This window comes from Haliotis asinina, chromosome 14 (assembly GCF_037392515.1).
Source record: "Haliotis asinina isolate JCU_RB_2024 chromosome 14, JCU_Hal_asi_v2, whole genome shotgun sequence".
Classification (NCBI taxonomy): domain Eukaryota; kingdom Metazoa; phylum Mollusca; class Gastropoda; order Lepetellida; family Haliotidae; genus Haliotis; species Haliotis asinina.
In genome coordinates this window covers 25,052,904-25,077,092 of record NC_090293.1, presented here as the reverse complement: position 1 = coordinate 25,077,092, position 24,189 = coordinate 25,052,904, and the positions used below count along the sequence as shown (strand labels likewise).

General features: G+C 39.1%; 3 protein-coding genes across 3 annotated transcripts in view; 2 read left to right on the top strand and 1 right to left on the bottom strand.

Moving 5' to 3' along the window:
- LOC137262278 (plastin-2-like) overlaps positions 1-19,648 on the top strand; it is a 42,719-nt gene extending 23,071 nt beyond the window's left edge. Inside the window, exons 3-14 of the mRNA XM_067800091.1 lie at positions 6,535-6,690; positions 7,861-8,030; positions 8,935-9,024; positions 10,440-10,647; positions 11,099-11,284; positions 11,755-11,829; positions 12,815-13,028; positions 13,636-13,812; positions 14,172-14,273; positions 14,798-14,910; positions 15,757-15,894; positions 16,928-19,648. Of these exons, the coding sequence (XP_067656192.1) occupies positions 6,535-6,690; positions 7,861-8,030; positions 8,935-9,024; positions 10,440-10,647; positions 11,099-11,284; positions 11,755-11,829; positions 12,815-13,028; positions 13,636-13,812; positions 14,172-14,273; positions 14,798-14,910; positions 15,757-15,894; positions 16,928-17,140 (1,842 nt within the window). The 3' untranslated portion in view covers positions 17,141-19,648. The remainder of the gene's footprint in view (positions 1-6,534; positions 6,691-7,860; positions 8,031-8,934; positions 9,025-10,439; positions 10,648-11,098; positions 11,285-11,754; positions 11,830-12,814; positions 13,029-13,635; positions 13,813-14,171; positions 14,274-14,797; positions 14,911-15,756; positions 15,895-16,927) is intronic.
- The window catches only part of LOC137262280 (aldehyde dehydrogenase family 3 member B1-like), a 93,048-nt gene continuing 79,816 nt past the window's right edge, over positions 10,958-24,189 (top strand). The window contains exon 1 of the mRNA XM_067800094.1: positions 10,958-10,963. The gene's annotated coding sequence lies outside the window, so the exon portion shown is untranslated. The remainder of the gene's footprint in view (positions 10,964-24,189) is intronic.
- LOC137262286 (small ribosomal subunit protein bS21m-like) lies at positions 21,753-24,110 on the bottom strand. Its single transcript, XM_067800100.1, has 2 exons — positions 24,022-24,110; positions 21,753-22,134 (listed from the first exon to the last, which is right to left on the bottom strand). The coding sequence occupies exons 1-2, from the start codon at positions 24,105-24,107 to the stop codon at positions 21,957-21,959; spliced, it is 264 nt and encodes an 87-aa protein (XP_067656201.1). The 5' UTR covers positions 24,108-24,110; the 3' UTR covers positions 21,753-21,956.

The window sequence follows — 24,189 nt, the reverse complement described above, 5'->3', positions numbered from 1 at the left end:
GACTTGCAAATAGGACAAATTGTATGGGTAACAACTTCTTTATTGCATGATTGCATGAAAGAAGTTCTTACCCATACAATTTGTCCTATATGTACACCTCAACTTCTAAAATGCCACTCAAACAAGATAGCTGACATGGTTGACACATGTCATCGGTTCCCAATTGTGCAGATCGATGCTCATGTTGTTGATCACTGGATTGTCTGGTACAGACTCGATTATTTACAGACTGCCTTATAGCTTGAATAGTGCGGAGTGTGGCATAAAACTAAACTCACTCACTCACTCCATCCAGTTCTTTTGAGCATCTACATTCATGAAGCCTGATTGAAACACCTTTCTTGATTGAAACCATTCACATATTGTTCATAACTGATGATGAATGATGGCTTTAGTCTGGCATAGGCTCCTCCACTGACAGGAAACCTCTCCACATCTAGGTCAAGTAGTGCAACAAAAACCTGTCATGGAGAAGCTGATGGACCAGTCACATGGCTGCAACACTCCTGATTTCAATCTCTGCAGTGCTTTGTAGACTGGTATTGGTTTCAACCTGGTTGCTGCATGTAATTAGTCACCCTGCAGTGATGACATCATGGATAAGGAAGTGCAGAGTTCTCTCTCCAGCATTAGTCTAGGTGACATGAATATACTAAGAGAATGGAGTTGAAAGTTTGTTTCACATCTGACCGGGGATGGTCTTAAATAGCAAGAATATCATGTCTCTGATGGCATTTAGAACTACAGTTAAATCTTTTAGAACTACAGTTAAATCTTTTAGAACTACAGTTAAATCTTGATGAGTCCAATAACTGGGGACTAAGTTATAAATTTGATTTATCAATGTATTTGAGACATAGGTACAGATATTGGGAAGGAGATCTTTGATAGTGGGCCATTTTCAGGATTATTATCCATTTCCTGAATTCAGAATGGGCCACTGCCCTTATATCAATTGTAAACTTCAAAATTTTAATGGGCGTATTTGTTTTATTCTAATGTGCTTAATGGCCCATGGCCCCTGCCTTTCCCAATCCATGTGGGTATGTCAGGGATTGTAGAAAAAATGGTCGGGACTGTCAGCTACTTGGAGTTGTGCATAATATTCAAGATGGATCGAGACGCCGGCATACAACTCATCGGGATTTGACTGTGATACACACAAAGGGGGAAATCTAGGTCTGTCAACTTCCCTGATACATCTTGTTTCTCATACACAGCAGAAGTTGATGTCCATAAATTTTCCCTCTTGAACAAGGTTGTCACCACAATGTCTCTGTGGTTTAAAACTTGAAACCTTTATACTTGTACATATAACACTGAAAGAGTAACACAACTTTGTGAATTATGCTCAGTGAACAAGGTACAAGATGATGAATTTGTATTTGAATGTCATATATCTATAATTTACATGGATCAGTTAGTATGTTTCTCCCCAAATCTGATCGTATTTTACACAACTGCTAGTCCAAGTAAGTTACATACCATCAGAATCATCCTTCCCTGATCTTCTGTTGTAACCCAAGAGCTTGCTACAGTCACTGGACATGACTGATGTCTCTCAAGAAAGCACTTGATAACTTTAAGATATTTTAGCAGATATGATAAAATTATAACTACATATATTTTTGTGGCATTTTTCGTGTGTGTGTAAATTGTGAAGCAGGTGTGGGGAGATGTGTCAGGGTGAGTGACTCACGGAACCTCAGAGATGAGATTATGTTACCTAGTAGAGATGGATGTTAGTGTTTACCCAATGATGCTATTTCTGTCTTTCTGTGATTGCAATCATAAATTGGAGAACTATTTAACTATGTTAAATTCATCCCATGAAGGTCCTGGGATAGTTCTTCAGCAACCCATGCCTGCCATAAAAGGCGACTATGCTTGTCGTAAGAGGCGACTATCGGAATCGGGTGGTCAGGCTCGCTGACTTGGTTGACACATGTCATCGGTTCCCAATTGCGCAGATCGATGCTCATGTTGTTGATCACTGGATTGTCTGGTCCAGACTTGATTATTTACAGACCGCCGCCATATAGCTTGAATATTGCCGAGTGCGGCGTAAACCTAAACTCATTCACTCACTCACTCACTCACTCTTTCAAATTCAAGTTCGGCCTGGATTTGTACCAGACTTCAGTCATGAAAGTGTTTAGAGAGAGAGAAAAATGAAATTGTGCCAGTGATAATTCTCATTTCTTTGATCTGTAATTTATTTTACTGTGTAAAAGTATGGTTCCAACAATGTAATGATTTAATGTGTTCTTTGTGTCACTGTAAGATCCAAACAGCTTCTAGACTGTGTTGTCAATAATTTTATCAAAGTCTTGATCAGCACTAAATTTTCTAAAGCCACAAAATAGGTTACATTCAAAGAATATTTGACAGGTATGACATATTTACTATCAAGTGACAAGTGTTAGCAGATAAGCCCCCAGTCTCCAGCACAGACAGATACATGTGTGACTTGACTGTGTCGCACTCAGGTAGTGTGCTTAAAATTTTCACTGTTTGTACAGCCCTGTGGTCCGATAAGCCATGTTTAGTGTTCACGGAGGAGAGTAATTGGTGTGAGCAATTTGTGCCTTGTCCTGGAGCTAAGTCTGTAAAGATTTGGTGGATGATAATGGATTGTATTATCAGCCAGAACCTGTGGCTAGAGTAATTTTCGAAAACTTTAGTGTTGGAGTTGAGCCTGGATGCATTTAACTTATGGTTCAGTCATATTACAAAATTTTACGCCAATCAGTTGTTGATGTAAAGGATCACATTGTTAAGGAACGATCACTGAAATTTCTACCTAGAAATTGAAACAATGTTTGGAAAGTTTGTAATAAGACATGAGTGTTTTTCATATGATTATGAACTTTAGCTCCAGCCAGCCATTTGAGAAAGGTCAATGGCATAGCATCTAGAAAGCATTGCAATGAAAACAAAAAAAAACAAAAACAAATAATACTGTGTACTTAACATTGAGGTTTTAAATTTCTCAGGCAATCAAGTTAAAGTTTGCCTTTTAGTTTTTCATGTCAAAGTTTTTCAATGGATATTTGATTTTGAAATAGTATCTCTTTCTTTGGCTGTTTGTGGTGGCTAAAGTGATCTGTTTCCAATATGCAGGCTGTGTATACAGTGTCTACCTGTCCATATAGTCAGGTGTGTTTGTCAGCCCACAGATTCCTTCCACTTACTGTGATGGGAAAGTGACAGATGATTGACTTGATCTTGTCAACTAATATTAACCATTAGCTCAAGTCAGAGGAGCTGGTGACATTTCCCTGAAACTATATTGACTTTCTCTATTTGATGATGTTTCTTCAAACGTTGCTGTTATAAATTAATTGGGCTCTTGTCAATTTTACTTTGAAATCTAACATTGTTTTGTGCCTAACTTATGTTTTAAAAATTGCATGTTGGACATTTTTCACATGGCACATTGAACAGTGTCTCTATTGCAAGTGGTAATTCGGTTGCTAGACCTTTTTTTTGCCTTATATGAATCTACATGTAGTGAATGTGGTCTGAATGCAGCCAATTCTAAGTCTAAGTGCAGAACATTTGTGTAAATAGGATGGAGATTAAGTTAAGACAAAATGTAATATGATATATTATCATATTTTAATATTTATTAATTCAATGAAACTCTTCAATGAAACAAATAACATGTATAACATGTTATTTGATGCATAGCAGTGTATAAGAAAATGCTTCAGTTTACTGGTAAACTATTGATGTGAGGAATATTACCAGTTGAACCTACCAGCTGAAACTTAAGTTTCGACCTGTGAAGATCGGAGGTAAATTTGATCTTCAGCAACCCGTGCTTGTTGTAAAAAGGCAACTAACAGGGTCAGGTAGCCAAGCTGACTCTTTTTTTTTTACTTATGTCATTGTATCCCAATTGCATAGATAGATGCTCACGCTGCTGATCACTGGATTGTCTGATCCAGGCTTTATTATTTGCAGACAACTGCCATATAGCTGGAATAATGTTGAGTGCAGCATAGAACTAAACTCACTCACTCACTCACTCACTCACTCACTCACTCACTCACTCACTCACTCACTCACTCACTCACGATGTTACCAGTTTAACGTACCAGCCAAAACTAGTTTAAGACTCGGGAAGTCAGATAAGTGGTTTCTGTCACATAAGGACGTTCTGTCACATAGGTTGTGTTCACTTGATAATTAAACACTCACTTAGACTGATTCTTTTTACACACTGCACTAGGATGCAAGTGTGGAGCCACTTTTGTAGAGCAGGTCCTTCAGAGCAGAATGAGCCAAGACGTTCTTTTGTTCTCTGACTCATGTTTTTACATAGCATGTGATGGCAATGCCAACTTCCGTTTCATCTGCTTTCACTTCAAGTTTAACCCAGTTGTGATACGAAAATAAATTATTTCGTGTTGTGGCAATATATCTTTGCCCACAGTTCTAATGCTCTTGTTTTCATATGGAACAAGGAAAAAAGCTCTTGGCAACGAAATCCTTCATTTCTGTGTTTCAATTTTTGCAGAAATTTGCAATGAATATCCTTTTTGAAAGTTCCAAAGCATTTACTGTGGACTCACATTCAAATTCATTATGTTACAAGTGTCATTGAAAGACAGTCGATGGAAAATTATGAAAACATTATGTCCTAATTGTAATATATCTTACGCCTTTAGAGTTGATGGTCCCCAGTTGACAATGGGGATTCGGTGGTCGGTGTCATTGTGGATTGAATGTCATTGTGATGTGTCTGATGATGTGGTTTGCTACTCTTTTCTTCAGTGTCTTGTATGCTTCAATCAAGCATGATATTCTACTGATCTGCATGAAATATCTTTAGTATTGCAGACTTACACGCTCTTGATGATAACCAGACACTTACACAAGAAACAGATAATACTGTAGCTGGTAACTAGTTGACATGTTGAGGCTTGAATTTCTTCTCTATCATGTAACAATTTCCAAACGAGCTAGACTGACGAGCGTTATCAGTGCAAGTGTGTTTGCTCAGTCCTCTGCCTGCCCAGCTGATTTCCCCAACTGCATGGCACTCCAGTCAATCAATCAGTTCCATTGAGGACTGCCTTGGGCTCAGACATTCGTCTGAAGCTAATCAAATAGCTCCCTTTAACATTGATCTAAGAACCGTCCTACAAAACACGTGGTGGTGGTGGTGGTGGTGGTGGTGGTTCAGTACGACATTGTGATTGAAAAATAGCAGCAGCATATTTTAATCAAAAGACTTACAAGATTATCATCATTTTGAAAGACTGTTTAGGTCTGTTTTGTTTTTGATATTTCAAAGTATTTCATGGGCTTTACATTATTCTGTACCTCACTTCACCTCATGGGTACAATGCAGACACACGCTTCTGTAGCCAAGAGCCAGTTGACCGTTTAGATACCTGATCAATATTCACCAGCCAGAAAAGCTTATCACATACTACAAGTTTTCCTCAGCAACCATCCAAAATACCACACAAATTGATCAAATACAACTGTGTTATTGAGATTAGGGCAACAAGCTGCCATGTTTCTGTGCATGAATCATGTTGACTGTAGGCTGAGTCAGGAATGAGAGACCACCTGGCACTTGTGACTAGAAATCATCTTAACTGATTATAATCAGTTGAAAGTTGTCTTTGGATGTGTTTGTGAAAGGAAACCAGTTCATGCTGCCATATTCCCATTTTGAAAGTCATTAAGAAAATTGATGTTTTCATTTCTTTGACACAATCAGAACTTTGTCGTTTCCATGATTTTTTTTTCTCCAAAGTAACCTAATTGTGGATTATGTTTCATTTGAAATGTGTAGGGATAGACGTACAGCTTGTCCAGTTCAAGACTTTTCAGAGACTAGTAGCGTATTTCATATTTTAAAAACAATTTCAATTTCATTATTAATACCCGCCAGAAAATAACTGTAGACCAGTTTGATTTTAGTGAAACTATGGTGGATGGTGGGGTAGCTTTGTGGCTAAGCATTTGAACCCGGGTTAGCTTCCCAACGTGGGTTCAAAGTATGATACCCATTTCTGGTGTCCCCAGCCATGATAGTGATGCAATATTGCAAATATTGAGTGAGTGAGCAACCCCACACTCAGCAATATTCCAACTATATGGCAGCGGTCTGTAAGTAATCTAGTCTGGACCAGACAATCCAGTGATCAACAGCATGAGCATCAATCTGAGCAATTGTGCAGTGATGGCATGTCAACCAAGTCAGTGAGCCTGACCACCTAATCCCGTTAGTTGCCTCTTATGACAAGCATAGTCGCCTTTTATGGCAAGCATGGGTTTGCGGAAGGCCTATTCTACCCCGGGTAGACCTTCACGGGTCTTAAAACTCAGAGAAAGCGTATTCCCAAATATAACACTTTACACATTGACCACTTTCTTAGAAGTATTATGTATTCAAAGGTTTCCATGTTCCGTTTTTTGTATACCAACATAGTAACTCCCACTCTGTGACAATGTTTTTCGTGTCATTCCTGTATTTGAAGCTGTGTGTAATAAAAATGTCTTATTGTGCAGGTAGATGAAGATGGCAACGGCAGTATTTCTCTTGATGAGATCAAAGATGCCCTTGCAGCAGTCAACATCAAACTAGCCGGCTATGAAATCCGGGAGATTGTCGAGCGATATGACACAGACGGGAATATGAAGCTTGATATGAAAGAGTTTGAAAAGGTAATGGGGTTCAGCCCACGTTTACTCTCAGGTTGGCACTCCGACCTTGAAAAGGAGTTACATTTAATGAAACAACCTAAATTTGACAACCTTTGGTGTTGGTTTTGTACTTTAAGAGCATGTTTGGATTTATAAACTATTTCTGAAAAATGTATATATCCCAAAAGAGTTTTTGAAAAAATTCTGTCAGGCCTACCATACAAACTGTGAACACATAATCAAGATGAAACCACAAAGATAAGAAAACAGACTTCAAAATCTGCAACAATAGCTTCTAAGATTGAAACAAATGCTCTCTGCTTGAAAACTAATCATTTGATATGGGGAAAAACATCTGTCGGCTACAAGAGCACCTGGGAGTGCTCACAAACGACTTAAAAAGTGGCACTTAAAAAATGGCAGTCATAGCATCCCGAAACAGAATATATATCATCAAAGATGGCAGCGAGGGGAGACGAACAGGCTTTGGTCAATAATTTCTTTCACCACTATGAGTCTTATCTTGAAAATTAAATATCGGTATATAGTGTGAAAACCACCTATCGTAGTAAGCTTCAAAGCTATGTTCTTGCTTTTCGGTGTCAGGCTTGTGATTCTACACAATGTGGCCCTTCGTTCGACTGAGTAGGTTTTGGACTTTGTCGACATTGTGTCATGCTACTGTTTCTCTTAAGTCTGGTAAGTAAAGTAGAGCTTCACATTCAACATCGTTGCTCACTCTCTCTGAATCGCATGTCTAAGTGGTCTTTGACCATAAAGTGCGCTTATTAGAGCAGAGATTTCTGTTTTAACTCCATTGGAGACGAAAAACATTATTGACCAAGGCCTGTTCACTTCTTTGAACTATTTATTCCGTTTCAGGATACTATGACTGCCATATTTGATGCTATGACTGCCATTTAGTATACTTGGCGACCGTTTTCGGGCCTCTTGTAGCTGATATGAAAGTTATGTTTCCATTTCAAATGATAGTTTTCCACTACAGAGTATTTGTTTCAGTTTTAGAGGGAGGATATTATTGCAGTTTTTGAAGTTTATTTTCCTATTTTGTTTTGTTTTGGTGTATATGAGTGTTGATAATTTGTTCATAGTTTGCATGGTAGACCTGTATGTAGTAGTGAAAAACAAAGATGACAGGATAGTATTTAATGTTACTTGATCATTCTCCAGCTATATATTGAAGAACTGAAAAAGCGGAACTTCGGCCTCAAGTTTAAGACATCTGTAGCCCCCAAACGTGGTGTTCGTAGCCATGAAGGAGTGTCCCAGGCGTCTACAGTCGGAACTACACACACTGTCAAGGACTCTGAACTTGTTGCCTTCTCTGATTGGATCAACGCGTGAGTACATGTGCAGTATTAACATGTAGAATTCAGGCTCATTCCATCCCACAAAGCCAGATTATGTCCCATCCACCCAAGCCAATCTCACCCTGTGCAGCCTTACATAATCTTATCCACCTCTCCCGTCCTTATGTGTGAAGCCCATATCTGCTGTTGTGTGCAGTGATATTGGTGGAATATTGCTAAAAATGGTGTAAAACTAAACCCACTCACTACCCCCATTTCATTCACCTCACCTCACTTTTCATTCACCTTACCTCACCTCACAGCATCCCATTTACCTCACTTCACCCCACAACATCCCATTCACTTCATCTCACCCCACAACATTCCATTCACCTCACCTTACCCCACATCTCATTCACCTTACCTCACCTCACAGCATCCCATTTACCTCACTTCACCCCACAACATCCCATTCACTTCATCTCACCCCACAACATTCCATTCACCTCCCCTTACCCCACATCTCATTCACCTTACCTCACCTCACAGCATCCCATTTACCTCACTTCACCCCACAACATCCCATTCACTTCATCTCACCCCACAACATTCCATTCACCTCCCCTTACCCCACATCTCATTCACCTTACCTCACCTCACCCCACAACATCCCATTCACCTGACCTCACCCCATTCCACAACATCCCATTCACTTCACCTCACCCCACAACATCCCATTCACCGCACCGCACCGCACCGCACCGCACCGCAAACCCAAACCAAAACCAAAACCAAAACCAAAACCAAAACCAAAACCAAAACCAAAACTCCTCACCACCCCATTCACCTCATCCCTCAATATCTTGTTCACCTCACCCCAACCCACAACATCTCATAGTTTCTTAAGTTGCAGCCATGTTCACCCACCCATGTTTTAATACCATTGCTGTTCCAGGAAACTTCGAGATGATCCCGACCTCAAAGATTATGTACCCCTGACTGGTGACAACCTGTGTGCAAGGTGTCATGATGGAATTCTTCTGTGGTAAGCACTCACCAAGTTGGCTAGATGAAGCTGTTAGTGTCAGTGAAAAACAAACTTTGTATTTTTCTTCTATGATTTGATCGCTGTTGTTGGCATTACTCCCCTTGTTTGGAATCCTTTCTTATGCCTTGACAATGAATTGACTGGGTTGTTAATGCTTATGTAAAAATTATTAGAAGTGCTATACGAGGAGCATATGCAATTTTAAAAATTGAAGGGGACCTAGAGCTCTTGAATTCATTTTTCGATGGAATTTTGATCTTTTTGTATGAGTGTTTTAAACAGTTTTTAATGTAAATTTACAAATTTCATCGCACTAAAACATGGCAACAGATTTGGTGGAAAGATGTAAATGAATAGATGACAAGGAAACCATATTGATTTCGACAGCGTTCATGGTTAACTGCAAGTTTTATGGAGTCTGTAATATAATCCCCTATCCTATTCAAAGATAGCTTCCAGGATTCCCTTGTTTGTGTGCAGTATTTCAAGAGTAACACATTTGTGCCATCTTGAATTTTTATGAAATAGTGAAAAGGAATTCTGCATCACTGCATGTGTAAAATTTATAAAAGTCATAAATTAATGTTTGCTGGGTGGCAAAGTAGCCTAGTGGTGAAGGTGTTCGCCTAAGACCAGGGTTCAATCTGTGCCATCTTGAAATATTTGTATCCATTTATCTAACTCAAGGAGGAGGCTGTATTCTTCACGTTTGTTGCATTAATATTTTAAAGTCATTTCATTTTAATTGTCTCGAGGCGACTAATGAAATTGAATGGTCAGGAACACACATGTCATCGTATCCAAACTGCATAGATTAATGCTCATTTTGTTGGTCAATGAATGTCAGGTCCAGACTCAATTGTTTCCAGACCGCCAATATATAGCTAGAATATTGCTGGGTGCAAGCTTGGCCACCCAATCCGTTAGTCGCCTCTTTCACGCAAGGGACCAGTGAACAACATATTTATCTTACCGAACACAAGTATTTTAATTTTGACGTGTTTGAAGCACTGGTTCAACCTCGTGGGTGTGGTGAATTATTTTGTCGCCATTGTGCAGGCAACACAAGGAAAACTAATTTAGAGTTATCTCCCTCCCATTTACTTTCCATCGCAAAACATCGGTAATTTCCGTGCATCATGTGTGATTCAATGTTATTCGAGATAAAGAAGTACTACAATGAAGAACTAAATAAGTTTGGCATTCCCAGTCGTGTACATTGAAAAAAATACATTCTCTGTAAGCGTGGTACATTGAAAAAAATACAAGGGTGCTTAGCCAATCAGAAAGCGACTTTCATGTGTGAGGTAAGATAATGTGTAAAGCCCATTTCCTGTGTCCCCTGCCGTGATATTGTTGGAATATTGACAAAAGCAACATAAAACTACTCACTCAGGAATGTTCCTTTACAGCAAGTTGTTGAACGAGACAGAAAAGGATTTGATAGATGAACGGACAATCAACAAGACGAACCTCACTGTGTTCAGGAAACATGAGAACCTCACTCTTGCCTTAAACTCTGCCCAGTCCATCGGCTGCAGCATTGTCAACATTGGAGCAGAGGACATAGAGAAGAGGACCATTCATTTGGTTCTTGGTCTTATCTGGCAGATAATCAGGGTGAGGTGAACTGACTGCTCATCTTGATTGGTAGGGGTACCCATGAAGGTCTGGGGTGAATTAGGTTTTCAGCAACCAATATTTGCCATAAAAGGCTCAACTCACTCACTAACTCACTCTTAGAGGTCTAAAGGATTGGAAGTTAATTTTCCCAAATTTGTTTGGATTACAAAGTAGCCATTTCATGCTGATGTTTTTTTAAATGGGACAATAAATTAAGGATTTCAAAGAACTGTTCATTTTTAACTTGTATATATATAATCTTTCTTTTGGACTTAAATATTCATCCATGGTAGGTAAGTGTGTTTACCTAACAGTTCTGTTGTATTCAAATGATACTGGATGAAACTTTGTTTGTATGACACTGTTCCAAGCCTCTACTGTATGTGGTATTTGTATGAGATGAATTAAATTTACAACTTGAAAGCACATACGTTTAATTTTGTTGTAGATTGGTCTATTGTCGGACATTGATCTGAACCATCATCCTGGTCTGGTAGTCTTGTTAAACGAGGGGGAGGATATTGGGGACCTCAAGAGTTTGTCCCCCGAGGCGCTGCTTCTCCGCTGGGTCAACTACCACTTGAGGCAGTCAGGATGCTCCAGGCAAATCAATAACTTCAGTGAAGACATCAAGGTATGTAAAGACACTCACTGATTCTGTGCTACTTATGAATGCCATCCTCAAATTGTATGTTTTGAAACATACTAAACCATACTGTTAATATGTTTCTTAAAAATCTTAGAAAGCAAGTTATGTGCTGATTATCAGTTTTTTTGTAAATTTTCTACTTTACCCTGCTCCACAGCCTAATAACAAACCCCTCACAAACACCCCTATCCTTTCCATAAGGGTGGGACCATTGAAGGTCCCGGAGTAGAATGGGCCTTCAGCAACCCATGCTTGTCGTAAGAGGCGTAGTAACGGGATCGGGTTGTCACTGACTTGGTTCTAGGCTTCCCCCCACCTTGGTATTCCTGGTATTGCTAAAAGTTGTGTAAACTTAAACTCACTATCCTTTCCTAAATGCTGTATTATCCCTATAAACAGACAATTCTACACTGACTATTCTGTTGGATACTAAGATGCATTATTTCATATTTCAGGACTCTGAAGCTTACAGCTACCTTCTAACACAGATTGCCCCAGAGGATGCAAAGGTCACGTTAGCACCCATGCAGGTGAGTTAACACCAGGTGTCAACAATCATGCATCATATCTCTAGTATTCTGGACCTAACTACTCCTAGATTGCAAGAACACATGAAGATCCAGGTTAGAATTGATCTTCAATAACCCATGGGATCATCCAGTAAGACTCACTGATTTGGGATGACACATCATCATATCCTGTTTGTTGCCTCTTACTACAAGTCTCCCGTGAAGATCCAGGGTAGAAGAGGTCTTCAACAGCCCATGCTTGCCACAAAAGGTGACTATGCTTGTCGTAAGAGGCGACTAACAGGATGGTGTCGTCTGACTCGCTGACTAGGTTGACACGTCATCGGTTCTCAGTTGCGCAGACCCATGCTGTTATCACTGGATGGTCTGGTCCAGACTTGATTATTTACAGACTGCCACCATACAGCTGGAATATTGCTGAGTGTGGCATAAAACTAAACTCACTCACTTATGACAAGCATGAGTTACTGGAGACCAAGGTCTTCATAGTAGTAGCTGAAATGGTCTTGCTGACTTGGACCTGTGAAGGTCCTTGGTAGAAAAGGCCTTCAGCAACCTATGCTTGCCATAAAAGGCGACTATGCTTGTCGTAAGAGGCGACTAACGGGATCGGGTAGTAAAGCTTGCTGACTTGGTTGACACATGTCATCAGTTCCCAATTGCTCCAATCGATGCTCATGTTGTTGATCACTGGATTGTCTGGTCCAGACTTGACTATTTACAGACCGTCGCCATATAGCTGGAATATTGCTGAGTGTGGTGTAAAACTAAACTCGCTCACTCACCCACTCACTCATTCACTCACTTGCTGACGGTAAACTTGGGCATCTAAATCCGTCATGAAAGGAAAGAACAGAAAAGAGGAATAATTGTTTAAGAATTACCTTTCACTATTGTTTTGTAAAATTTCTTTCGAGCATAGTTTTCACTGTTATTGTTGTTGTTGTTGTATTATTGTGGAAATGTGTATATATTCATTTGACAGTCAGGCGATCTAACTGAGCGGGCTGAAGGTGTTTTGAGGGAATCTGACAAAATTGGCTGTCGCAGTTTTGTTACAGCAAGGGACATTGTCACCGGAAATCCCAAGCTAAATTTAGCCTATGTTGCCAACTTGTTCAACCAATATCCTTCCCTGGATTCGGATGGGAAAGATATTGATTTGGGAGAAATACCCGAAGAAACTAGAGAGGAAAAAAGTGAGTTCATGCTTCAAAATGTTGTCACTTCAGGGATTTGTTAAGGCCTTAGCTGAGACTGGGAGGAAAGGATTCTGGCCTTTTGTTATCCATTTTCATTTAAAAACTATCTGGGGATGCGGTGGGATAGCCTAGTGTTTAAAGTGCTCACTCATCATGCCAGAGAATATCCACACATTGTGTTCAATCCACACATTGGTACAGTGTGTTCAATCCACACATTGGTACAGTGTGTGGAGCCCATTTCTGGTGTTACCTGCCATGATATCTAAAAGGGGGACAGAATGAAACTCACCAATTTAAACCAAGGTTATAAAAACTAGTTTATATGAGTTTGTTATATTGCATTTTCAATAAGTAAATTCCATGTATTCCTACCAGCAATATTTGTTCTGGACATAATGCTCTATGAGAGACCATTCAGATCACTGATGTGTATATGTTCCAGTTTTTATTGTGATGTCTGTCAATCAATGAATGTACCAATGAAAATCATACATTTACAGCCAAAAAGGTTTAATTTTTCCCCCAGATGTTAGTCTGTGTATTTGAGGCTTTGTACCTGGTCCTGTGTTGGTTGTTATGTATCAAACATTTTCTGTTTCAGCGTACCGTAACTGGATGAACAGCCTTGGTGTCACGCCATTTGTCAACTACTTGTACAATGACCTTGGCAATGGTCTCGTTATTTTCAAACTGTATGATAAAATCAGACCAAACTTAGTGGACTGGAATAAAGTAATAAACCAATTCCACAAAATGAAAATCAACTTTGAGAAACTGGGTAAGAATTTATATCTCAGTATACAACAATCTTATCACATCTTGTCGCGGATACTTGTGAAAAATGTGGCAGCTGACAACAAACTACAGTACTTGACAAATTTATAACTGCTAATACGACATTGTAAGAATTCCTGTATTTTGACTATATAATTATCTTGTTTACTTGTCAGTGGAGAGGAGCACTGTTGCAAATTCTCAACATTAGGTTTGTGTGATGACAGTCCTTGTAGAGGATTCCTGTGAGTGATGTAATAGACGTACTGTTAACATTATCTGTAATGGGGTTGCGCTTAATGTTTTGTCATGTCAAGTTCTTCATGTCACCATTTAATATCACATGACACCGTTCTTTTTCAGAAAACTGTAATTATGCAGTTGCCCTTGCTAAGGAGATCCATCTCTCCGTTGTCAACATAGGAGGAGAGGATATTCGTGAAGGAAATCCGACAATCACATTGGGTAGATATGCTGTTATATTACAGGGGCGGTAGGGTAATGTTTAAATCATATGCTCTTCATGCCGAAGACCTGGGTTTTATTCCCCACATGGGTAAAATGTGGGAAGGCAAATGCTCGTGTCCCCTGCATTCATATTGCTGGAATATTGCTAAAAGTGGCATGAAACCATACTCACTCACATCTTGCAACTTTTCTCAGCAAGATTATTGAAGAGCACTTAGACTGTTTCTTATTTCATTAAATGCTGACAATTGTAGATATCTCGTATTCTGAAACTTAGGGACCACTGAAAACAGTTCTTAATATTTACACCTCATGTTGTTGCAAGAGGCAGCTAACAGAATTCAGTGGTCATACTGGCTGACTCGTGTCATAACTGTATAGATCAATGCTCATGATGTCAGTCACTGGATTGACTCCATTTTTAACACACTACCACGCTATAGATTGCTCAGTGTAGTTTTAAAAAAGAAACAAAACAAACGTTGATTTCTCGCCTTCACCTATATTGTGTGTCACTGCAGCGCTGGTGTGGCAGTTGATGCGAGCGTACACCCTGAAGATGCTCACAGAGCTGGCTGACAATGACAACAAGCCCATACCTGATCAAGACATTGTAGCCTGGGCAAACCACAGGGTAAGGACTGTTCAGTCAGTCCCATCACAGGGAATCATACCGAAAATTACTCACTTTTACTCACCTTGTGCACATTACTTTCAGAAGGTCATCAGAAATTGTCCTTGTAATTTGTTCTAGATGGCTTCTTCACGTAGGTACCGTTTCTGATATTTCTGTGCCGCCGCTATTGTCAACAATTCATGCAAATGCGATTGGATGAATAAGATAAAAGACACGTTTTGTTTGGGCTTCTCAGAACTTTGACCAAACCAACAGTGCCTTTCCATACAAATGTTTGTCCTATCGAATTTTATTCTTAATGAACTGCATTACTTACCGTACCGTAGCCTGGCACACGTTGTAACCCTAACTGATACAAACTGCCTGGGGCGCAGCATTTAGAAGATGGGGCAAGAACTATTCACTTCAGTCAAGATCTAACACGTAGATCTAACAAGATCCATTGCACGTACAGTGTTATATGATAAGGAATATCATGTTTAGAGTCCCATGTCACATTTACCTCATACTCGCGTGAATGACCACCAGCTTGTGTTATTTCTTGATGTTTGAGACCATACTGAGATGGTAGGGTAAAACCTCATGGTTATAGTGTTGACTCGTTACGCCAAAGACTCAGGTTCAACTCCTCACATGGCTGATCAGTATCAGGGGAGGATACAGCTTCTTTGAGAACTGTTTTCACGACATGGGTACAATGTGTGAAGCCCATTTCTGGTGTCCCCTGCAGGGATCTTACATGAATATCCCCCATTCTGATATTGCTGGAATATTGCTGAAAGCTGCGTTACACCATTCTCACTCAGTGGAGACTGTCCCTGACCAATTATGGTAATGTTTCAGTTGGGAGGCACTTACAAGATCAAGAGCTTTGGTGACCCGGCCATCCAAGATGGCATTGTGCTTCTGACAATAATTGACAAGATCAGGCCGGGCGTCGTCAACTGGGAGTTGGTCAGCAAAGCAGAGACCGAGGAACTGGTAGGTTTGATTGGCACTTTAGAAGTTAAGTTGATAAAGAATGATGAAAATGTTTATGGATATACAGTTTCTTATATGTGAAAGGCGACATTCGATGCAGATTCTAGTGTCATTATCAAGCTTTTTTTTTCACATAAGTTGTATGCCCGTAAACATTGTCATCATGCTTCAGGTGGTCAGTTGTGGAAACTGTTGCAGACGTTCGGGCCAGTTGTCTTCTGATGACATGCTCTTTCATTATACCAGGTGGTAAGGGGTCAGTTGTGGAAACTGTTGCAGACGTTCGGGCCAGTTGTCTTCTGATGACATGCTCTTTCATTATACCAGGTGGTAAGGGGGTCAGTTGTGGAAACTGTTGCAGACATTCGGGCCAGTTGTCTTCTGATGACATGCTCTTTCATTATACCAGGTGGTAAGGGGGTCAGTTGTGCAGACGTTCGGGCCAGTTGTCTTCTGATGACATGCTCTTTCATTATACCAGGTGGTAAGGGGTCAGTTGTGGAAACTGTTGCAGACATTCGGGCCAGTTGTCTTCTGATGACATGCTCTTTCATTATACCAGGTGGCAAGGGGTCAGTTGTGGAAACTTTTGCAGACATTCGGGCCAGTTGTCTTCTGATGACATGCTCTTTCATTATACCAGGTGGTAAGGGGTCAGTTGTGGAAACTGTTGCAGACGTTCGGGCCAGTTGTCTTCTGATGACATGCTCTTTCATTATACCAGGTGGTAAGGGGTCAGTTGTGGAAACTGTTGCAGACGAACATGGTTACGAATGATCACTTTTGAAAGAATGTCGCTGATTGCACAACTAAATCAGATGGCAAGCAATCATGAAATCTTGAACACTCGCGCCAAGAAAGAGCCGTATTAGAACAGAGGTTCATAGGAAGATATAACAAATAACCTGTATAGAAAGAGAATGTTGGCCTTTTGAAGAGTATGCTGTATGAATCTTTCTTTACATATATAAGCTGTATTCATGGTGGAAAAATGTAGAATTGACTTAACATCCAAACATGATCTACTTTTCAGAGATGCCTGAACAATGCTAAGTATGCTATTTCACTAGCAAGGAAGATCGGTGCACGAGTGTATGCCCTTCCAGAGGATATTGTAGAGGTGAAAAAGAACATGGTGATGACAGTGTTTGCTTGCCTTATGACCGTCGACAACCCCTTCAAGAGAGAGAGGGAGCAGGGCCAGTTGAAAGATGCTGCCAAGCCATTGATGGAGGGCTTACAGTGATCTTCACATGTCTAGCTGGGAGGGGCACTGCATGGGAGAGATCTCCATGCTGGAATAGATGGTGTCATGGATCATTTACAAATGAATTTCTTTGCACAGAATCTATGATTTTCATATTGTAAATTTGCTAAATTTTCATAGACCTATTATCTTGATAGGGAACACTTTTGGGGTAAAACTTTTGGATTTTAGAAAATGTTTTCAGTGGTGAATTTTGTAAAGCTGGTCAGGTCCTCTCTACCGTGCAGTGCATGGGTCATTGTTGCCAGAATGAACTTGCTAGTAGACCAATATCTAACTATAATTCCAAGTATTGTGTACAGGTATCATAGCCCATCTTTGTTTCTCTTTGTATTGCATATCACTATTGCATAATTCACATCCTTTTGTTGGTGAAAACAAGAGCAATATAATTTATTGATGTGCTTTTTCAATAGAGTGAAACAAATTTCTTGAGTAGACTCATGCGTCAACACCTATTCTTGACCTGCTTTCGGCTTTCGAGAAATCGACCTCAAAGTTGTGTCCACTTGATGCTTATACCCATGCAAGTGCCTGTGATATATCAACATCAAGACTTGCAACTTAAGTGTTAATGGAATTTTGTCTCACCGCAGTTTCATCATATTTGCCTAAATTTACCTGCATACAAGTATGAGCCCATAGTGACTATATTGAACTACATGTTAGAGGCTGAACTGTTTCTATTAGCTATTTTTGTTTCTTGGATTTTTTTGCCCCAAATCAAATCCCAATAGTTGATGGAGCTTCTGATACTGGTCCAAAGTTGTCCTGTACTATTTTTATGCTGCTGTTGACATGAACAAGCAGGAAACCAAGATTTAAAAAGCAAATATATCAAAGATATATATAACTTGTGGCCATCTCTGAAGTTTTATCATATTTCCAGTTGTCAAATGCATCATTTTTACCCTGCATCAGTCTTCATCTAGTTACCCTGTTCTTGATAAAGGGCAGCTAAGTCTAAAACGAAGGTACAAACGGGACTGGATGCTTCATGTGTCTGTGCAGGCTCTGGTATGGGCATCATGATGACGTGCCTGACATTTATAATGTCTTGCAAAAGACCTCTTCATTAAACCATTGATTATGTTGTGTTATTTAGGCCAAACGAAACACCAGAACCGTAATATGAATTCAATGGGACAAATGTCGGAAAATGTTGATTTTTATGGTTGTATATTTTTTATTTATGTTTTCATTTTTAAACAGTTTAAAGTCAAAGGCTAGCTTTTAAAGTGGAGATGTATTGTTTTTATGACGTGACATTTATTATGATTGTATGAGTATGTTTGGTTGCCATTTTAGAGGTCACAGGTCGATGTATATGTTTATGCAGGAATTTTATCTGAGCTTAAATCATGTTTGTTGAAAAAAGTTGAATAGTCTCAGTCATGAACTGAAGAGGGAAAAGTATGGATCAAAGTTTAACAGCTTGCATATTGTTTTAGGGTACATAGTCATTTGTGCATTATTGTCAGTTGTTGATAATTCTATCATTGTTAATGCTTAATGGATGCAACAGTAGCAAAACTTGTATTGTCAAGATTCTTTTCAGAAATGTCAATGATCAGCTCTACTATCTTTCTGAAAATCCATTTCGTGCTTTAATTGTTTCAACACCGATATTGTTAGAGTTTCTCTGTTGATATAACAATCATGTGTTGATGATGATGCCTTGTTGTAGTGATCTGCCTGGTAGTGAAGCATCAAGCAATACATATTTGTATGTAGCAGTGCAGTGTTAAACAGGACTAACCATCAGTGAAGACGTAGCCTTTTCTATGCAGAGTGATATGGTAGGGCTGTTGCCATGGATACAGGGGCCATGTTTATTACTTGTACAGGATGATGTACAATATTTTCATTTTATAGTTTGTTTTACACTAGCTCATGCAACCATGATCTGATATTTTGCTATGGGACAAATACTGTTGACTATATAATATGTCAGAGCTTTGATCAGAGCAGATTTATGTATTCATTTTGAATTGTTACATAACCAGGCTCTTGTTTTAGTAACTACTGCAAGAGAAAGAGTAGGATGCATTAGTTGTGTTTCCATGGTTACATATATTGTTTAATGACGGAGGTATGAAGTCTGTCATCAGCAGAAGTCATCCTCAGGACTGAATTTGCTGAATTCCGAAATTGGGACCAGCTGATGTCATGTGTGACCCAGATTTTAAAGAGGGACCATTTTACCGTACAATTTGTAATTATTGCCATTTTACAATGAAATTTATTTCATTGTAATGTTTCTCCAAAATAATTGTGATAATTGACATCGGTTGAGGAATCACAGTGTTCTAAGAACTACTTAAGAATTGAGTCAAAGTTCTTTTGTTGAACTAACAACACACTTCAGGCCATTCTGTTTGCTGCGTGTTGGCCCTCATGCACATGCAAACCTCCAAATTGCATCACTTGTTCCAGACTGTTCGGTGACTGTACATCATGGTTTCTTAATAAAATCAATAAAGATTAGTTGTGGTTTGGTGATCTTTTCCTAATGGCAGAAACCTATCATCCTTGTAGCTAAGCAGAGTGGAAGACAATGTTCTGATTATGGGTGATCTCAAAACAACATATTGATTTACATTGGAATGATGATAATTACACAGTGAAATATGTTGTCAAGACTGGCCTTGTGCATAGAGTGAGTGAGTTTAGTTGTACATCGCACTCAGTAATAGTCCAGCAATATGGCGGTGGTCTGTGGAGTCTCCAGACAATCCAGTGATCAACAGCATGAGCATCAATCTGTGCAATTGGGATCCGATGACGTGTCAACCACGTCAGCAAGTCTGACTACCCGATCCCATTAGTCGCCTCTCACGACAAGCACAGTAGCCTTTTATGGCAAGCATGGGTTGCTGAAGGCCTATTCTACCCTGGATCTTCACAGGTGTTGTGCACAAAGAGATGGTGATAAAGAGATGATGAAGTCGCTCAGTGGAAAGTCTAGAGTTTAAATCCTGACTTGGGTATGATTTCAACCTATTTGTTGAGTCTCATATCGTGAAGTATTTGGAATATTGAACAAAAAGGTGTCAGACTGACAGACCTCTGCACCATGACCAGTGACACAAGCTAGTGGATAAAGCATCTGCACATCACACTGAAGATTCTCACTCTCTCACGCCTTAACATACACCAGTTTTTGAAACAGTATTTATCTGAAATGCATCCCTGCAAGTCAATCAGGGTGAACTCAGGAATGAACGGGCATTGAATGTCTTTGATTTTGTGTGCAAACCTCAATTGCACACTTAACACAGATATAACTATTTACAACCACAAAGCACAAATGTGCTTATGAATATCTACCAACTGATGCAGTAATGCTGCATAAATATGACCCGGGTTTGATTCCCCACATGGGAACAATGTGTAAAGTCCATTTCTGATGTCCCTGGCCATGACATTGATGGAATATTGCTAAAAGCAAGGTAAAACTAACCTAACTCTCTGAAAGAATATGGGTAATTAAGACAGAAATGCATAAAGTTTCTTGATTTGCAAGTGTTTACAGACGGATAGACTTGTGACCAAATTCCATGGAAACCAGTTAAAAGAAAAATGCCCAATAACTGTTAGTAGCTAAAGCCACAACTTAAGATTCTATTTGATTTATCTATATCTATTTTGTTGAAAAATATTGCACTGTTGTTTTAGTTATGCCCTGGAAACAAAAGGATTATGGACAGATCTTCAACCAATCATCACAATGTCACCAGTTTCAGTTTTCAGAAAATCTGGATTCAAATGGGCCGTGACATTCAGTACTACCTGGCAAAAGGACTTGTTACAAATTTATTGCCCTTTGAAATTATTTAAGAACTTTATGTCTATCTTCTAGAACAATTTTCATTTCTCTCCCCTTTTAATGGTGTTTCGCCAAGATAAGAATGATAAACTAAGGGACATAACTCCTGTAATATTAACAAGAAGACAATGTCATCAGTCCCCACAATGGTAAAATACTCTTCATGAATATGTCAAATGGTCATGGCAGATATTGTCGTGTACACATAGATCCAGATCTGCAAAACATATAAAGATTGTTTTTCACATTGAAAATAAAAACATGTTAGGTTTGGAGCTGCAATGTATGTTGTAATAGTATCAAGCACTGCACTAGTATTAATGAATAAATCAGATTTTCATTCTGTCATAATAAAACCCATGTCATTTCATACTGAGTAACTGAGTGAGTTTAATTTTATGCATCACTCAACAATATACCAGTATACAATGGCCCTCTGTACATAATTGAGTCTGGGCCAGACAATCCCATGATCAACAACATGAACACTGATCTATGCAATTTGGATAGATGACATGTTTCAACCAAGTCAGCGAGCCTAGCCACCTCATATCATTAGTTACCTCTTATGACAAGCATGGGTTACTGAAGATCAATTCTCACCTGGATCTTCACAAGGTTTCATATATCTAAAAAGGCACTAAATCCAACAGACTCAGAAGAATGAAAAACTTGCTTCAGCTTACAGCTACCTACAACATGTACATGTATGTCTACAACTACTGTGATGTTATCATGAATTAATCTAACAAAGCCAACAAGTTTGTGATGAAGTTTAATAGCTATATGTACATCTTAGCATATGTTTCGTGTGAGGACATTTCCTTTTAACTGAATAAATCTCCTTGATGGCCATCTACAAACACAGCATGGATGAACTCCTTCAAAAGTTACTGTGAACATAAGTCCAGTAGAAACTGTCATACTTTTCTTCACACTTGATGCAGACATGCTGACCTGACCCTGCTACCGGACCCATGGGTCAACCCTGTTCTTTCTCATAACAAAGGCTATCTTTCTTTGCATCTCTGAATTGTATATCCTTTTACACCTCTCAAAACTCAGTCGCCGACGAGCTTCTGTTGGCTTCTCATAATATTCTTTTCGTCGAACATTTTCGTAAAACTTTTCATTTCTCAGGATCCTGTAAAATTGAAGGAAAGAAATATTAAATTACACTAGTAATCGAAACCATCATAGCCATTAGTATGTCTGTGATATTTTGTACACATATTAACCTAGGAGAAATGCACACTAGCAAAATCACATAATTATAAAATACTTAGGGGGCAGCAGGGTATCCTAATGTTTAAAGAATGAATAAACTTTAAGTTTTTGTCCTCCTTTTAACCATTACATATGAAATACTTGTGGTTAGTCTTAACCAGAACACCAAACTCATTCTTAAGAAAAACTACAAAATTGCAAATAGGTTGTCTGCTTCACCATGTTCACTCTCACCTAGCATCAAAACCAGACAGGATGCAGAACTATGTTGTCAGAACTCTAGCGAACCGGAAGTGGCACAGTGTGAGGAAGATTTAATAGTCAGTTACTAGTATATACAATTTATTATAAAGTGTGTGACGAGCTCATCAGTTTGTTGATGTCAACAAAGACATACCAAATTGTGCTGCCAACAGGTCATATGTTGGTGTAACCATGCAGATTTCCACCAGAAACCCCGCAGTTTGTGCTAAATGGGATATGTTTGTAAGTGCAAAACGAGCCTTGTGGAAGCCTGTAGACAATAAGAAATTGGATGGCTCGACCCCTATCATACTAGAAGATAGAGAATATCATTTAAGATTTGTTTTCATCGACTTAATAAATCATACCTGCCCGGTACTTACTAGCTGTAGTAAATGACTGATGGCCTAAAGGATTTTGTAAGACACAACTTGTAATATAACAATTTCTTCCTTGGAAGCAAGGTTGCGGTCGTAGTGAAAATAATATTGTAAGTAGTATAATACTAACACCCACCTCGCTTCCAAGAGTGAAATTGTTATGTCATAAGCTATGTCATGCAAAATCCTATTGTCCATCAATCAAATACATATTTTACTATCAGTAGAAAGTAGTTTGACAGTTTTATGAAAATTTCTTTTCATCAGACTTTTAAAACTTTTTTCTTCATCACTCATCATTGGATTTAATATGCAACACTCTTCCTTACATTGATGAGTTTAAAATAATCTGGCCCTAATAGTATACACTTCCATCCCTCAGACCTCCAGCTGGATGTTGCATCAGCTGCACAGAATTACTGGACAGCAAGCAATATCGTCAGAACACTGGTAAGGTCAATCATATGAGTGGGTGAGTTTGGTTTCACGCAACATTCCAGCAACTGGAAATCACCAGAGAATGGGCTTCACACATTGTATCAGTTGTATGAGATAATGCAAGGTTAGAATCTTATAGTCAATAAAACTTATATTTCTAGGTAAAAAATGATGCATGTTTAGTCATGTAAACCACAAAAATAAGAGACAATGAGACTGATGTGCCAAAGTGCACGCAATTACAGAACGGCATTGTATGTATTAGTACCACGTTTAAGAATATGTCAACTATAAAACATTAGCTTGTCTTGCCACAGACAGGGTTTTTTCATAGGTAAAACATGTGAAGCCCATTTATAGTGTCCACAAGGTTGATGCTGCTGAAATAGAACCTCCCTCCCTTCACTCACTCACTCTTGTTAATATCCAACCACAACATGAACCTGATGTTCTCCTGTTTTCGTAGTTCAGCTAGCTAAACTACTGTTTTCGGCGATCGTTTTTCTAACGTGGGTTTACAATAATGCGATCAAGTTCACATCAGTATCCAAATTTAGAGACAGAATATATGCTGCACCCGGTGACAACGGCCTCTTCGGCTGTACTGAAAGACTAGATCTTATAAATGGGACAACTGCCAAGATCACATTCGCCCTTGAATTTACCTGCACCGTTTTTGCATAGACTCCGCTCCTTACCAATTTCCAAAGTGTTGAAAATGAGAACGTCTTTCATCCACATACCTGTTAAGAACCCCGTGAGCTTTGTCAATATCATTATTATTGACAAGAACCGTCCTTGCGAAAAACCGTATGTGATTTCGCGACATGTTCGGAAGTACTAGTTTAGAATACGGTTGTCGTTAAATATGAGATCGCATCGATGTTGTTATATCATATATTAGTGAACCT